Raw genomic sequence first — 16,272 nt, forward strand, 5'->3', positions numbered from 1 at the left:
CAGACTGCAGCTACTACTTCAGACAAAAAGAAATTACGGATGCTCTCCAGATTTCAAAACAATGATGTATTCAAATTGAAGGAAACATTCACAATGCTACAGGCTTGCATACTTACTGATCTGAATTAGCTGCTAGCTTGTTATGTTCATGTATAGTTTCTTGGACAAAGTCCTCAAGCATTCGTACATGGCTATCACTAGGGAAAAAATGCAAAATCTTAGAAAAATATATTGAAAATCAATACAATGTGAGAAAATACCAGTAATGTGTGTATATTAAAAGTACTGAGCTGGTTTCCAGCATTTATTAGTTTATGACAGGTACATATGTAAGCAATATTTTCTCTCCATTTGTCTCTCTTCACTGTCCCCAGACACAGATCATAAGGGAAAAGGGACCCATAAGAGCAGGTTCTGCCAAATTGCATGTGTGCATGATGGTTATTTTTAGCGGGAGAGCACCATTCTTAGTTCCTGGTCAGCCGCTGCGATGAGCAAAGAGGAATGTCCGTAGATAAAGGCAAGTAAGACAGTTAACTTAGTACAACTATGGAGGAATCCTAGCAGTGGGGAGGCCGGACGGGTGTTATGAATGAATATGGACCACCAGAAATATCACCTGTTACAGGTAAGAAACCTGTTTATCTTTGAGATGATCCATGATCCCTCATAACCTGGGTGATTAACTAGCTCACCAAGAAGAATGTGGGAGCCAGGATTCCATTCACAGAACTTTCTTGAGGACCACCCGACCAAAGTTGGCCTCCAACATTGAGATGTCCACAGTGTAGTGCTTTACAAAAGGTAAGTCCAAAAACCATGTGGCTGCCTTGCAGATGTCCCTCATACTGATGCCAGACATGTGAGCCTCTGACGTGGCCATGGGCTGAGTGGAGTGTGCCTTGATCTTTGAAGGGAACTGAACACCTTGTTGATAGTAACATATGAAAATGAGTTCAACAAGCCAATGGGAGAGTCTTTGATGAGAAACAGGGTGACCCTTGTTCTCCCCTTTATATGAAACGAAGTTTCTTGGGTCTCTGGAAAGGTTTCATCTGGTTAAGGTAGTAGAGAAGGACTCGAACATTGAGATAATACATTGACTTATCCAGTAAGGTGGAAGGGTTCTGGAAGAAGGCAGGCAATATGATGTCCTGATTGAGATGAAAATCAGAAACAACTTTAGGAGTGAAAGAGGGATCTGTTCGAAGAACGACTTTGTCTATGTAGAATTTAGTGTATGGAGAGTCAGCCTGGAGAGCTGTCAGCTCACCAACACGGCATGCCAAAGTTATGGCAACAAGAAAAGCAACTTTTAAGAACAAGGCTAGCAGGAAGGAGTGGTTTGAAGGGAAATTCAGTGAGAGAAGAGAGGACCAGGGAGAAGCTCCAACAGGATCTTGAATAGGAGGGAAGAGGTTGTTTACACCCTTGAAGAAGCATTTGGAATCTGGGTGGGGGGAAACTGACTGACTGTCTATCCCAGCCAGGTTGTCTCGCAGAAAGAGCCACCAGATGTACCTTGAAAGAAGTATTAGAGAGACCAGAGTGTTTGAAGCCTGTTAAGTAGAGACGAATTTGCCTGATCCCAATAATAGAAGTGAAAGGATCAAAGCCCTTGACTTTGGCATTGGCATCAAAACGTCTTCACTTACAGATGTAGTTTCTCCATGTGGATTCTTTCTATTAGTTCAGTAGGATGGTATCTAATAATTGAGCTAGGTGGTCAGTTTGAACAGACAGAGGTTGGGATGGAGGACACGAACCCCGTGCTGAGACAAAAGGTTCTATCGAGGAGGGAGGTGTTAGTGGATGCCTCGCGACAACCTGAGGAGGATCAGAAACCATGGTTGCCATGGCCACCACAGGATGAGAAGCATGCAGTGGGTACGTTCTTCAAGGATATTGGCCAGGACACTTGACAGAAGGGGGAATAGAAGGAAGATATTATAGAGATGCTTCATCCACGGCATCAGAAAAGCATCCCATATTGAGTTCGGGCCCAATCCTGCCCTGTAGCAGAACATAAGAACATAAGAACAGCCCTGCTGAATCAGGCCCAAGGCCAATCTAGTCCAGCATCCTGTTTTGCACAGTGGCCCACCAGATGCCGCTGGAAGCCTACAGGCAGGGGTTGAGGGCATGCTCTCTCTCCTGCTGTTACTCCCCTGCAACTGGTACTCAGAGGCATCCTGCCTTTGAGGCTGGAGGTGGCCTATAGCCCTCCAACTAGTAGCAGATGATAGACCTCTCCTCCATAAAGTTATCCAAACCCCTCTTAAAGCTATCCAGGTTGTTGGCTGTCACCACATCTTGTGGCAGAGAATTCCACAAGTTGATTATGCATTGTGTGAAAAAGTACTTCCGTTTGCTGGTCCTAGATTTCCTGGCAATCAATTTCATAGGATGACCTCTGGTTATGTGTGTGAGAGAAGAATTTCTCTCTTTTCACTTTCTTCACACCATGCATGATTTTATAGACCTCTATCATGTCTCCCCGCAGTTGTCTTTTTTCTAAACTCAAAAGCCCCAGGTGTAGCCTTGCCTCATAAGAAAGGTGCTTTAGGCCCCTGATCATCTTGGTTGCCCTCTTCTGCACCTTTTCCAGTTCTACAATGTCCTTTTTTAGATGTGGTGACCAGAACTGTACGCAGTACTCCAAGAGTGGTCGCACCATAGTCTTCTATAAGGGCATTATAATATTATCCGTTTTATTTTCAATCCCCTTCCTAATGATCCCTAGCATGGAATTGGCCTTTTTCACAGCTACAGCACACTGAGTCGACACTTTCAACGAGCTGTCCACCACAACCCCAAGATCCCTCTCCTGGTCAGTCACCGACAGCCCAGATCTCATCAGCGTATACTTGAAGTTGGGGTTTTTTGTCCCAATGTGCATCACTTTACAATTGCCAACATTGAACCGCATCTGCCACTTTGTCGCCCACTCTCCCAGTTTGGAGAGATCCTTTTGGAGCTCCTCACAATCTGTTTTGGATTTCACTACCCGAAAGAGTTTTGTACCATCTGCAAATTTGGCCACATCACTGCTTACCCCTGCTTCTAGATAATTTATGAATAGATTAAAAAGCACCGGTACCAGTATAGATCCCTGGGGGACCCTTTCTTCCCTCCATTGTGAAAACTCTCCATTAATACCTACCCTCTGTTTCCTGTCTTTCAACCAGTTAGCAATCCACACATGTACTTGTCCGCTTATCCCATGACCGCTAAGTTTCCTCAGGAGTCTTTGATGAGGAACATTGTCAAAAGCTTTTTGGAAGTCCAGGTATACTATGTCAACTGGATCACCTTGATCCACACACTTGTTGATACTCTCAAAGAACTCCAAAAGGTTTGTGAGGCAAGATTTACCTTTGCGGAAGCCATGCTGTTTCTCTCCCAGCAGGGCCTGTTCTTCTACATGCTTTACAATTTTATCCTTGAGGATGCTTTCCATCAATTTGCCTGGAATGGACATTAAGCTAACTGGCCTGTAATTTCCCAGTTTGCCCCTGGATCCCTTTTTGAACATCAGTGTTACATTTGCTATTTTCCAGTCCTCCGTTACAGAGCTTGATTGCAGGGATAAGTAATATATTTTGGCAAGGAGGCCACCAATTTCACATTTGAGTTCTTTGAGGACTCTTGGATGGATGCCATCCGGCCCTGGTGATTTGCTAGTTTTCAGTTTTTCCAGACAGTTTAGAACATCATCTCTTGTCACTTCTTGTGACACTTAGGGCTCTACTATCCCAGAGACCCAGAACAATCATGCTTATGTTTTTAATGGCGCAGACGTTGAACAACAATGTCGACAGCCATAGGCTTCTTGAAAGCAGAATCCCCATGGTCCTTATGAGAAGGAGCTCTAGGGGTGGAAAAAGATGTCAAAGCCAATGACAGTCTAGTGCCTGAAGGGTGATCCACAGAAGAAGACAATGCTCTTGATTCAGATGAGCGCAGGTCAGCTGACACTGATGGTCCCAGGTAGCTCGGCATCGGTGTTGGAAGTTGAAGTGCAGTTTCATAAAAAGCAGCTCAAAGACAAAGTTCTTGCTTGACTCTTTTTGGTTTGGCAAGAAAAGGCCAAGCAGATTTTACAGGCCTTAACGTTATGGCCCTTGCCCAAACAAATCAAACACCCATGTTTATCTGACAAGGGTTAGGGTACACCCTCAAGAGGTACACGTTTAAAAAGTTTTCTGAGAATCCATTAGAACAGAAGGGGCAAGACAAGGAAAAAAACAGACTGAGTTCGAAGACCACCGAGACACCGAATCCAGAGGGAGAGGCAGAAGATTCAGCTGATAACCAGTCCGGGTCAAGCCAAAAATCACCAGAGGAACCAGCCGGAGAGTTTAGCAGAAGAATAGTTTAAAAAAAAAAAAAGGCAGTCCAAAGTGAAGCCAAAAAAACAAAAGAAGCTGAAGAGCAGAGCAAATCCTTCCTGATGCGAGCAGTGCAGCAGTCAAGAAGCAACTGAGGAAAATGGCACTATCCTGGAAAAATAATGGATGCGGATGATTTGGTGGAGCCGAAGAGTGCATCAAAGAGCTTGGAATTCTTCCATGGTGAGCTACTGTGCAGGTGCAGAACCCAGGTTGTGAGGGAACATGGATCACCTCAAAGATCCAGAGGTTCCTGGTGAGTAAGCACTCCTGGCGTAAGCTGGAGGTACTTTCACCCCTTTCTATGTTGTCTGAAGCTGCCAATGTCAAGTGAAGAATCTCGGGTTCCCTCTGCTGCCCAGCATTTGCCTGACATCTGTAACCAAGAGTTGAAGTTGGGAAGAGAATATCGGGTGAAAGAGGGAACCTGACATTGGTGGCTTCAGCTGACATGGGGCAGAGGTACCTCTAGTTCTCTCCTACTTACTTTTTGGTTGCCGTATGAAACTGTCCATAATTTACAATGCTGAGCCTTGTTACACATAACAAAATTAAAATCAGTTCCCCCAAAAAGGTATGTGGTCCAGATTGGGAAGATGTCATGATACAGCTGGACCAGGAGATCTTAAATGCTTTGGAGGAGCCATTGACAACTGATTGACTTATCTATTCCTGAGGAGGAGAATTAATCTTCAATAAGTCTTTAGAGCCAGCCGTGATGAAGCTTACAGCTGCAGATATCACCCAAGTGGCTAAGGCCTGGCAAAGCAACGCAGATAACTCTACTGGATCTTTCTGAAAAGGAAAATGCAACTGGCGCACAGGGACAGGCAGACTCACTTAATCTTGACAATTCTCCAATTGTTCCTAATGTGGCAGAGGAATGTGGGGAGCGAATTTTTGGTGCGGGGTATTCAGAACCTTACTGAAAGCACTTTATGCTCTAATCTCCCTAGACCTGAAACTTTTACAACTCAGGCGACTGACTTAACACCTAGTGCCCTTGGATAACTGTGCCCCTGGCTGACACACTCTCTAGTCTCCTGGAATATCGCAGGCTGGAAAACTAAAAGTGCAGACATATCCCTTGTGAATCATTTAACTAAATTTGATATAATTTTCTTACAGGAGATTTGGTATTTTGGGAAAGTGACACTTCATAGATATCATTCTTTTTCGCTTGCCGCTCTCCCAAGTGAAAGGAAGGGTAGATCTCAGGGAGGAGTAGCAGTCTTAATTTTTGAAAATGTAAGAACAGGAATCAAGAAGCGTCCGGCTTTTCAGAACTGTGTAATGGCAGTTGATTGTGCATTTGATAGCTTTTCAAATTAATTTCCTCCTTATAAATATATATTTACCCCTGTACTCTCAGATTAAAATGCTTTGGCAGGAATTGGAAAGTTATATCAACAGTTTAATAAACCTTTTCCCTTCACCCCAAGTAATTGTGGGTGGAGATTTAAATGATAGGTTAGATGTGAATTATTTTGAGTTGTATGCACATTTTCATTGCTGCCCTCCAGATTGGGATGAGGGTGTATGTTTAGCAATTCAACAATGTAAGAATAAGATCAGCAATTTTGCTGGGCTTTGTCTTACTCAGTTGGCAAACCACTTAGATCTATATGTTCTGAATGGGGAAACAGATAAGGATTGGCCAGGAGAGTTTACCTTTTGGTCCACCTTGGGGAAAACATCAACAATTGATTATATCTTAGTCTCCCACAACACAATAACTGATGTGGAGCATTTGAATGTAGATTGCTGTTTAGATAGTGATCACCTGCTGGTGGTTCTCTCTCTGAATCCCTTGGAACGCCACCATCAGGTTTCCCTAGTAGCTGGTGCGCTGCATAATTTGGATTTTAGGATAATTAGATTAAAATTAACAGAACAGCTGTACTCAAAGCTGGGTGCAGTCCTTAAGTCAAATCAGATGAAATACTCCTTTATGCAGACAATGCAGTCATTTTATCTTTATCACCCATTGGTCCTAAGGGAGCACTGAGCTTACCCAGTTTTACTCAGAAGACTGTTTACTAATAAATTATCAGAAAACCAAAGTAATGGTGTTTCTTATACAATTGGAAAATTAATGGTAACACGACTGAACAGGTTAAATGCTTTAAGTATTTGGGGGCAGTGTTTCAGGCTTTGGGTGGGGGAGAAATACACATCTGGATTATATAATGCAAAGAGCACAGTGAAGTACTGCTGTGATTCTGATATTTTACTGGTCGGGGTGTGGGATGGGAAATTTTGTGCCTGCAACCATTAAGCTGTTTCAGGCTAAATCAATGGCTCGGCTGCTTTTTGGAGCTCAGTTAGGACCATATACTAACTTTGCTCCATTAGAAGCTGTTCAAACTAAATTTTTGAGCAAAGTCCTCCAGGTGTCAAAAGGTGTATCTAATTCTGGCCTTAGGTTGGAGGCTGGGGTGAACAAGGTGGAGACCAGTGTGTGGATGGCAGTATTTAAATACTGGTTAAAACTCAAATTTTGCCCAAGCGGGTTGGCCCCCCTAGTTTTGGAGGACCAGTTCCACTCTAAGTGGTTATTAAAGCTGAAGAGAAAACTTGTTACATTTGGAGTCTCCTTTTAATTGCTAAGGGGTATGAACAGGCCATTAGAATGATGGAGCAGCACATCTTGGATGTTGAGATGCACGAGGAGAGAAGTAAACTTCCCAACTGCATTAAGAACTGGTGAGTTACCTGTCCTCAATCCTCAGCTAGTTACCTTTATAATGTGACATGCACAACACATCAGAGAGCTTTTACCTTGGCTCATTTTAACCTTTTCCAGTTGGCATGGTTGGAGGGCAGATATATAAGATACCCTATCATCTGCACAGGTGCCCTTGTAACTCAGAGGAAGTAGAAAATGTGGTGCATATTTTACTTAACTGAGCTTTACAGCACGCCACAAAGTAAATTGATTTTACCCCTTTTAACAGGCTTGCCAAGATTTATGGAATTTTATGAAACATATCTTTTTGCAGATAAGAATGTATTTGTGCTACCAAATTTTGTGCTATTGCATATAAAATTTGGCCAAGTAATGGTTAAGGCTCCCTCAGTCAGTTAGGTAATGATGTTCACCTTAGGAGGTGATTTTTTTCTTATCTAAATGGGGTTAATGTGATATTATTATTATTATTATTATTATTATTATTACATTTATATCCCGCTCTTCCTCCAAGGAGCCCAGAGCAGTGTACTACATACTTAAGTTTCTCTTTCACAACAACCCTGTGAAGTAGGCTAGGCTGAGAGAGAAGTGACTGGCCCAGAGTCACCCAGCTAGTATCATGGCTGAATGGGGATTTGAACTCAGGTCTCCCCGGTCCTAGTCCAGCACTCTAACCACTACACCACGCTGGCTCTCACTGATTGTACTGACTGTAGGCTATGAACTGTAATTGCTGTTAAATGTTCAAGTTCCGTAATAAAGATCTATCTATCACATACAGCATATTTAAATCCCATCTTTCTTTTGTAAAAATTTCAAGGCAGCTGTAATCTGCAACAGTAGTACTTTGCCTTTGATCCCAGAACTCTACTAGTTCTGTTTGCCAGAATATCCAAATATCCAGCATGCCAGAACTAGATATAAATACAGGAGTCATAATACACCTGACCACCATTCGCCTCTAGTGGACAGAAGTAAGTCTGCAGTTCTTTCTTTTTTGCCTAAACAGGAGAGGAGTTATGTTGCTTATTTCTCTTAAAGGTTCTCCCCATCTAATGATGACAAAACCAGTACAGGAAGAAAAGTAAAAATTCTCATCTTTTTTTAAATCAGGGAACTATTTAGGACCCATGTCCATAGATGCAAGAAAGACTGAAGATGAAAGAGGCAACAGGTCCTTAATTTACTTCCAGTTCATGAAGAAAATTAAGGACCTGTGACATAGACTGGGGACTACAATCATCTCCAAATTCCTCTACAGTTTAGGTTTGCAGAATGCAAGTGCATTTCTGTACTCTACAAGATAGCTACAAGAGAAGCAGGCAGTACGTATCCATCGCACTTTTCTTACTATGGGCCCTGAGAACAAGCTGTCTCCTACATAAACCTTTCCCTACCCACTCCTGCAGGATCTCAAAAATGAATGGCCCTCAACACACTCTGAAAAGAGTAAACTTGCCAGCTCTAGTCTACCAATTTCATGCACATGAAATCTTACAGGCAAATCAGAACCCAGAGGGGTTTGCTCTGTTGTAGAATTAGTACATTAATACTGCAGATGTGACAATATACCTCTTTGCATTAGTAATACAGATTATTCGTCCTCTGTTTCCAACACGGTCAGCATTCTCCATTAACATGGTTCGGGCATCGTGCTGGTATTCAGTAATTTTGCAGAGTGCTTCTACAGCAGCAACTAAGCCATGAAGTATACTGCAGCATTCAGGGTCTGCACGAGGATTGGGAGGTCCAACAGCAGCTAATGCCGCCATTAACTAATTCAGAAAGAAAAATACCTTAAGTTGTTACAGTCAATATTTTAACAACCAGAGTTACTTTTTTAAAACGTATCTAACAAGTTATTCCACATATGCAAAAACACTGGTAGGGGAGAGAGAGAAGACAGTTTCAAAGGTTTTCTGTATTGTAATAATAGACAGTACCTAGAATTATAATGTCCTAAAGAATTATACAAATGCTATTTTATAACACTGTCACATGTTTAAAAAAACTGTATGCTAAGATAGCAGATAAAGTGATATTATTAAAGCTAATACTAGAAGGCCATTTCCATTGCTAAATGTTCAAGTAACAAGCACGATAGATCATTTACTTCTTACACCGTAAATTGGTATGTCTGCAAACACGGTCTTTCTTTGAATTTAGGACACCAGGAATTTAGCTTAGTTTAATCACTTAGCTAATAAAAGTAAAAATGCAAGATGCAAACACAACAAAAACCCACAATCACCAATATGCATAAATTAGTTTGCAGTTAAAACTGTGCTCTGTTACAAATAAACACTATTCTGTTCTTTTAAAAATCCTTTTAAATAGATTACTCTCATTCTTATTTGTGCAGAGTTGCCTTCTATCACCTTCTTGACTTCTACTCTTTTAAATACTATCAAAGATAAATTTTGATTTTCCTACCAATGACAGGCTATTCCTAGGCTTTGTTGATGTAACTTCCTTCCTCTGCTTAATATATATGTGCAGAATATGTCTGAAAGACTGGTTCTTTGTCACAGCTTATAAAAAATCTCAAAGAAATAACACAATTTTGAACAGGATTGGGATAACAATAATTTGACTAGCAAAATATTGCCCATGAAGAAGCCAACTTATTGCCTAGTAACTGACTATACTGTAGTCAATATTCCATGAAGGTAAGAATGCTATCTCTTTAACTGCAGCATCATGTCATTTGATAGAAAAGACAAGAGCAAATGAGTGACAATATTTTATGTCTGTTGAGGGTCCATTCCCTTTTAAGGGAAGAGCTATCCTTGAAAACCAAAATAGCTTTAAGTGGCATGGATGAAGGAGAAATATCCCTGGAGCCAGCATGGTGTAGTGGTTAGAGTGCTGGACTAGGACCGGGGAGACCCGAGTTCAAATCCCCATTCAGCCATGATACTAGCTGGGTGACTCTGGGCCAGTCACTTCTCTCTCAGCCTAACCTACTTCACAGAGTTGTTGTGAGGAGAAACTCAAGTATGTAGTACACTGCTCTGGGCTCCTTGGAGGAAGAGCGAGATATAAATGTAGTAATAATAATAATAATATCCCCAATGTGCACTTGGTAGGAGTGGAGGAGAGGGCGATGGGAAGAACTAGCTTGGCTCCTAGATCTTCCCCTTGAGCAACATCAATGGAGGAAGTGTGAGCTTGCCTCATCATCACACCTGTGCTCTTCAGAATGGGAAGAGTACTGCTGCATTTGTGGCAGCTGTCTGACCTGCTGCACAAGCTGGAGCACAAAGAATGGCACCTAGAAGAGCCATTGTTTCGGCTGGAATGGAAGCAGTGCGGAGAAGAGGCGTAACTGTGAGCAGGGTTTGATTTTGCCTGCTTTTGTGAAATGATAGCCAAAGGGGCTTTAAGCCACCTCATGAAATCTGGGTGAGCAGTTTCCTTTTCAAGGACAGGTGGGGAAGGGGATTTAGAACCCAGGTGACACATCATAGCCCCTGCCCCGCCGCAAAGATGAAATGTCACTGAAGATCAAGCTGGCCGTGGTCTGGGCCTTTGTCCTCTGAGGGGACAGACAGAGCTGATGCAACCACTAGGGAAGTGCGCGAATGATTTGGCAAGGTGGAGAGCGGTACCTTTAAGCATGAGTTTTAAGCATGACCTTTAAGCATGACCTGCTCCTCCACTGCCCTGCAGTTTTTCTGGGGACAGCGGAGGAGCAGGTAAGGACCTGCTTTATTCATGCTTAAAGGTACTGCTCCCTGCCAAATCAATTTGTGCACATCCCTAGCAGCCACCTTGTGAAGCTTTTTTAGAGCTATGGTCAGTTGACGTTCCCATTCCTCACCACTGGGTGAAGAGAATGACCAGTCTTGTGAACACTCCCACAAAATAAGGTGGAAAACTAATCACCTTTATTGCCAAAGGGAATGGAAAACAGCAATATAAAAAATGCAGAGCTGGGCCTCACACTTCAGACACTGAGATAGAGTATGGAGGTTAACATTAAAATTCTGTTCCAAAGACTTCATGCTGTGGTAAATGTTAGCAGAAGAAACAGTCCTTTTTCAAATAGGTCAGCATGAACCAAATAAGTGCAAAAATTGGCTGCCATCTAGACTAAATGCCAAATGATTTCATTGTAAACACTACAGGCCACCTACAAATTAATTCAAATTCAACTCAGTGATCTGCAGTAACCTCATAGTTAAGTGTGTGTATGTATAATATAAGAAATATCTTGGCCAGCAAAGTTCATTCTGTCAGTCAAACCAACTGAAGTGGGGGAAAGAACAAAATAGGACTTAATGGGGCCATGGCACTCTCAAGATTCCCAGGGAAACCAAACACTTCTCTCCATTATTCATCAAATGGCAATTCTTCTTTTGCCTCACAACACTATCAATCAACAAAAGCAGAGAAGCACACAGTAGAATGCTGGTACTGGGGACCTGCTGGGACAGCTGCACAATGTGCAAGGCAGCCCCAACAGTGTTTTGTGACAGGGCAATTGTGCAGCTTAAAACAGCTTCTGGTTAGTTGTGCAGCACTACTTCAATTGTTTCCAGTGGAAGTAAAGTTGTGCAACTGCCCTGTTGTGAAACACCACTGGGACTGCCTTTCACATTGCAGAGAATTCCTAATGCTGGCATTCCGCTGTGCAGAATGTTGGCTACTGAGTAATAGTAATTGAGAGTTTTGAAGAGGATGTATTCTTTGCCACCTAACCAAGTTACACAGCATTTATGCAGAAAATGAATGCAGGCTGTGGGGGGAAAGATAGAATTTACCTCTTGCATCAATATAGGGAGAGCCCTCCCATGCTTTGAGTACTCTGGTTCCCCCAAACTGACAGTTTTGCATATGTTTCACAAAACATTTCATAAAGAAAAAAGGTACTATAATGTTAAGTCATGATTTCCTAATATTGACAGAACAAACCCCATTGTATTAGGAATTAAATACAGCTTTATCAATCCTCAAATATTTAAGGGTACCTCCTGCAAATTTTGATCTTCTTGGTTCCAAGAGTTTAAGACATGAGGTCCAGAATCACTTACAATGAAGTTAACCTAAGTTTAAAAAACATAGTTTAAGAAGACTTTGAAAATATTCTTTAACAATCAAGATTGCTTAGATGACGATTTTCATGAGGTCAAGAAAATTAAACATCATCTGAACACATATTTAACCTTCAAGTTCCTTCCAAGAAGTTGTAACCATATGTGATTTCCAAGAAGTGTAAACCAGCACCTCAAAGACAGGATGAACGGAGATCCATAGAACACTTGGAACAAACACTTGTGTTATTACATTGTTAGTCACTGAGATTTTCTTATGACAGCTCTATTTCATAAAAATTTGTTCACAGTGACCTTTCCATTCATTCAGATGATGTGCTGACAAACACTAGTTAAATAAATGTGATTTGCATCAGCAGAACAGACTGAAATTCTGAAGCCTAATGCACACAATGAAAAACATGATAAAGTGCAGTCCCATTAATTACAATGTGCAACTGCGTTTGCATGCATCAAGTGATTTCAGGGTTATAGCAAACAATCAAGAATTAATTCTTCTAATTTAGAACATATTATTTTGTTGGCAAAGGCACAACACCAGATTTCTGGAGAATGTAGAAGTGCATTGCCTTTCTCATACACCAAACCCTGCATCTAAGATTATTATCTAAGAAGATAATTGAACAAATAACTAAGAACTAATTAGCACAATAATTGAGAAGTGTACATGAGTAACATAGTCTCTTAATTGCATATCAACAGTTTTTGAAAATTCTAACTTTTCTTATAAGTGTATACAGGAATGCAGTCTCCAGTGCAAAATTCAGTAGCTAGTACAGACCCCTATTACCTTTTTTAAAAAGCAAGTTTTTAGCCACAATTTGTTGCCAGTATCTACTAAAACAAGTACCTGAATGAAAATTCCAGTGCCCATGAAATGAACTGTATAGTTCAGTGCAGTTTCCAATTTGTCACAATGGGATCCCTATTTCCATTCCTGTGCAGGCTCATTTACCACTTCATATTTCTCTTTCTTCAGTGGCACCTTAAGTCCCCCTTGCATCCTTCTCCCCTTCATTTTTTTAAAGCAGTGGGCAGAAGGGCATCCTGCCACCTTGCTGGTACCTCAATAATCTCCTGCCTGAGGTGGCCACCTCACCTTGCTTCATGGAAGGTCTGCCCTGTCCCTCTTTCTCATCAACTCCAGCTCAAAAATGAAAATAGACACACCTGTTTCTTACAAAACTGGGCAAATTAAAAACCAAGAACAGATTGTGCATGCTGTCCAGAGATTATAATTGCAAGCTTTAGGAAATTTTAGTGTAGAATTTGCAGACCCCCACCTACAAAAGAGAATTAATAACTACTTACTAGTTTTTTAAAAGGAAATATATCATACATTATTCTACAGTATTCCATGGAAGATTCCACTGAACAGGTCCATAGTGATCTTGATATGGGTGCGAGAGGTATGATTCCTTGGGTCCGATTCTTTATTAACATATCAAACTCAACATGTTGTCGGCAAGATTCTGCCATATAAGGGCAGTGATCCACCACAAAGACTGTTTTGTGCGACTCTGAAAAAAGTTTCATTTTCTTTCTACAACAAAGTGCCAGAATTAGGAAAAAAATAGAATGCGAATTAGAATGAAAACACCTGATGTAACTAGAAACAATGCTGCAATTTGCAAGGATCTTGTTAAATGTTTAAGCTCCTCTGCATATTATATAATAAACCTACAAATAATACTTTAGGGAATGAAAATATTTTCATTGCAGTAAATGGCATGCACATAAAAATACGCAGAGAAAGCACAGAAGTATGCATTAGGTTCTTTTAAAAAGTTCCAACTAACATATTAAACAGTTTTTTCACTACTGTCTCATTGTGAAGCTTGCTCCCATTAGCTCTACACTGTCTTCCCTTCCATGTTCCACATTAATGATCAGCAGATGAGGCTCTGTCAAATGAGGGATGCATTTTGCCTAAATACTGAAGGTGGCACCTTTCTAGGCAGGGTGGATTAAAATCAATGTTTTTTTTAAAAAATAAAAAAAATCAGATTTTTAAAATTTAAATCAGATTTTTTTATTTGAATCAGATTTTTTAAATAAAATGCTTTTTGAGGGGGAAACATCTATCTAAAGATAGTTTTCTATTGAAGATACATTATAGTCCAAAGGTATTCATCATGAAATAAGGATTAGTTTTTAATTATGTAGCATGAGGCTGTATATGTGCAATGTTTAATTTTTTTGGTAAATGAATTCCATTAATCCATTCACAATGTCATGCTCTTCCAGAGGTTTCTGTAAGATTATTTTGGGCAATTTTTCTATCTAGAAGAGGGCCAAAAATGAAACCTTCATCTGGTTGTAAATATTAAGATTATACCAGCAAGAATGAGTCTTTATGTAAAAAACTTTGATTTAAATCTAGTCTTACTGACTAGAGATTTAAATTGTGATTTAAATCAATTTGATTTAAATCAAATCCACCCTGTTTCTAGGACAACCACATTTTGTCTTCCTGCAAGACATAAGCTCATTCCACTAGCCCTTTTTTCTATATATTTTCTCACTTTTGAGGGATAAGTAGTGTGCATATTTATCTGAATTTATTATTCTTCTTAAGAAGAACATTTTCTAAAATGTTAATGCAAAGAGGCCTGTGTGAAGACCTCTTTCAATAACATTGAAGATGTTATAACTCAACCTCAGTGAGCAACTGTGATTACATTGTTTGATTATTTACTAGCAACAAGAGGAAAACAGTGTGGAGTTTGAGTGTTGGACTAGGTGAGACTTGGGCTCAAATTTCCATTCAACCATGAAGCTTACTAAGTGCCAACGGGCCTGTCACTACCTCTCAGTCTAACCCACATTACAAGGTCATTGCAAATAAAATAAGGGAATGGAGACCAATATACTGCCCAGAGCTCCTTAGAGAAATGACAGGATGAAAATGAAATACATAGTAACAAGCAAACATACACACTAAGCAATTGTACAGTAAGCCTTTATAAAATAACGTTCTTGTTGTTATTTTTATTCTAAAGGGCAATCAACACAATTTCCCCACATCATTAATAATGGTCACCACCACTAAAACTTCAGTCCCTCCCTCTCAGTGGATTGTTCACTACCATATTTTGATAAAACAGATCTTTCTCAAGCACAAGCTTTTCATATGCCAAGATCAGCAATTCTATTCCACAAAACACTATTGTCACCAGAAGCTGTTTTTCGAATTCTTATGAATCTCAATTTTGTCCAATACTGTCAGTCAATCAAAATATATACAGATTAATGTTTCATATCTGAACAGCAGTGTGTGAAAGAAAGGAAGACTAAGCCTGCAATCTCATGTGCACATACCAGAGAGTAAGCTCAATAAAGTGCAGTGGGACTTACTTTTGAAATGTGCTTATGATTGCACTGAACCCTAGCTATACCTCCTTATTCTCAAGTTCTGATGGTGTCTTTGGCAAATGGGTATATAAACTAAAAACACTTCAACATTATATACTATTACTGATGCCCTTTTGCTTACAAAGACACTGTGACTGCTTATATATGTGTGCTCTTGTTTCATTCATCAACCGCCCCCAAACTCTGAAAGGATACCCAGCAGAAAATGTCAGAATTAGTTCCTTGTATGTAGCCTTCTGGACAACTCCTTTTCTGGGACTGAGCCCACCTTCCCTCTTTTGTAGATGCTTTGAGTTACTCAACAAGTTTTAAACCATTTTTTAGCATGCAGCTAGGAATTGCATGGGTGCTTGCTTTATGGAACTTGCAGACAGTTGCATATCTGTCACTTGGGTCTATATGGCGCCAGCCAGTGTTAAAAATACGATTACTCCTCTGTCTCTGTTGAATTCTGAAAAAGCTGCTCAGTCGAGCCAGGGGGAAAGAGTGATGTTCTTTCTTTAGACTCAAGGGAGCCAGCTTCTGTGAAACAACATTATTTATACTTTGTTTCATGTGGGTCTTAAGAGAAGAAAAGTTGGGATTGGTTTTCTGGGTTTGTAGTGAAATGGAGCTTTATGACTGCTCTGGAGCAGGGACGGTCCCTATGTAACTGTCCCGGGACTGAAACGAAGCAAAGAGAGAGGAGTGCCCACCCCCACACGCACCCTTGATAGAAAGACCTCTAGCTACGACGTCTTCCAAAAGGTTTCTATGG

The 16,272-nt window shown here is 40.7% G+C and overlaps 1 protein-coding gene across 6 annotated transcripts in view; it reads right to left on the bottom strand.

Moving 5' to 3' along the window:
* The window catches only part of INTS13 (integrator complex subunit 13), a 57,701-nt gene that overhangs the window by 40,869 nt on the left and 560 nt on the right, over nucleotides 1–16,272 (bottom strand). For 5 of the 6 annotated variants that reach the window (XM_053253180.1, XM_053253179.1, XM_053253181.1 and 2 more), the window contains exons 2-5: nucleotides 13,452–13,683; nucleotides 12,057–12,131; nucleotides 8,656–8,858; nucleotides 117–197 (exon numbers count right to left, since the gene is read on the bottom strand). In XM_053253180.1, the coding sequence (XP_053109155.1) occupies nucleotides 117–197; nucleotides 8,656–8,858; nucleotides 12,057–12,131; nucleotides 13,452–13,676 (584 nt within the window). In that variant the 5' untranslated portion in view covers nucleotides 13,677–13,683. Of the gene's footprint in view, nucleotides 1–116; nucleotides 198–8,655; nucleotides 8,859–12,056; nucleotides 12,132–13,451; nucleotides 13,684–16,272 lie in introns of those variants that run through there. The other variant, XM_053253182.1, reaches the window with a different exon arrangement.

Source organism: Hemicordylus capensis, chromosome 5 (genome assembly GCF_027244095.1).
Source record: "Hemicordylus capensis ecotype Gifberg chromosome 5, rHemCap1.1.pri, whole genome shotgun sequence".
In the NCBI taxonomy this organism is placed as follows: Eukaryota; Metazoa; Chordata; class Lepidosauria; order Squamata; family Cordylidae; genus Hemicordylus; species Hemicordylus capensis.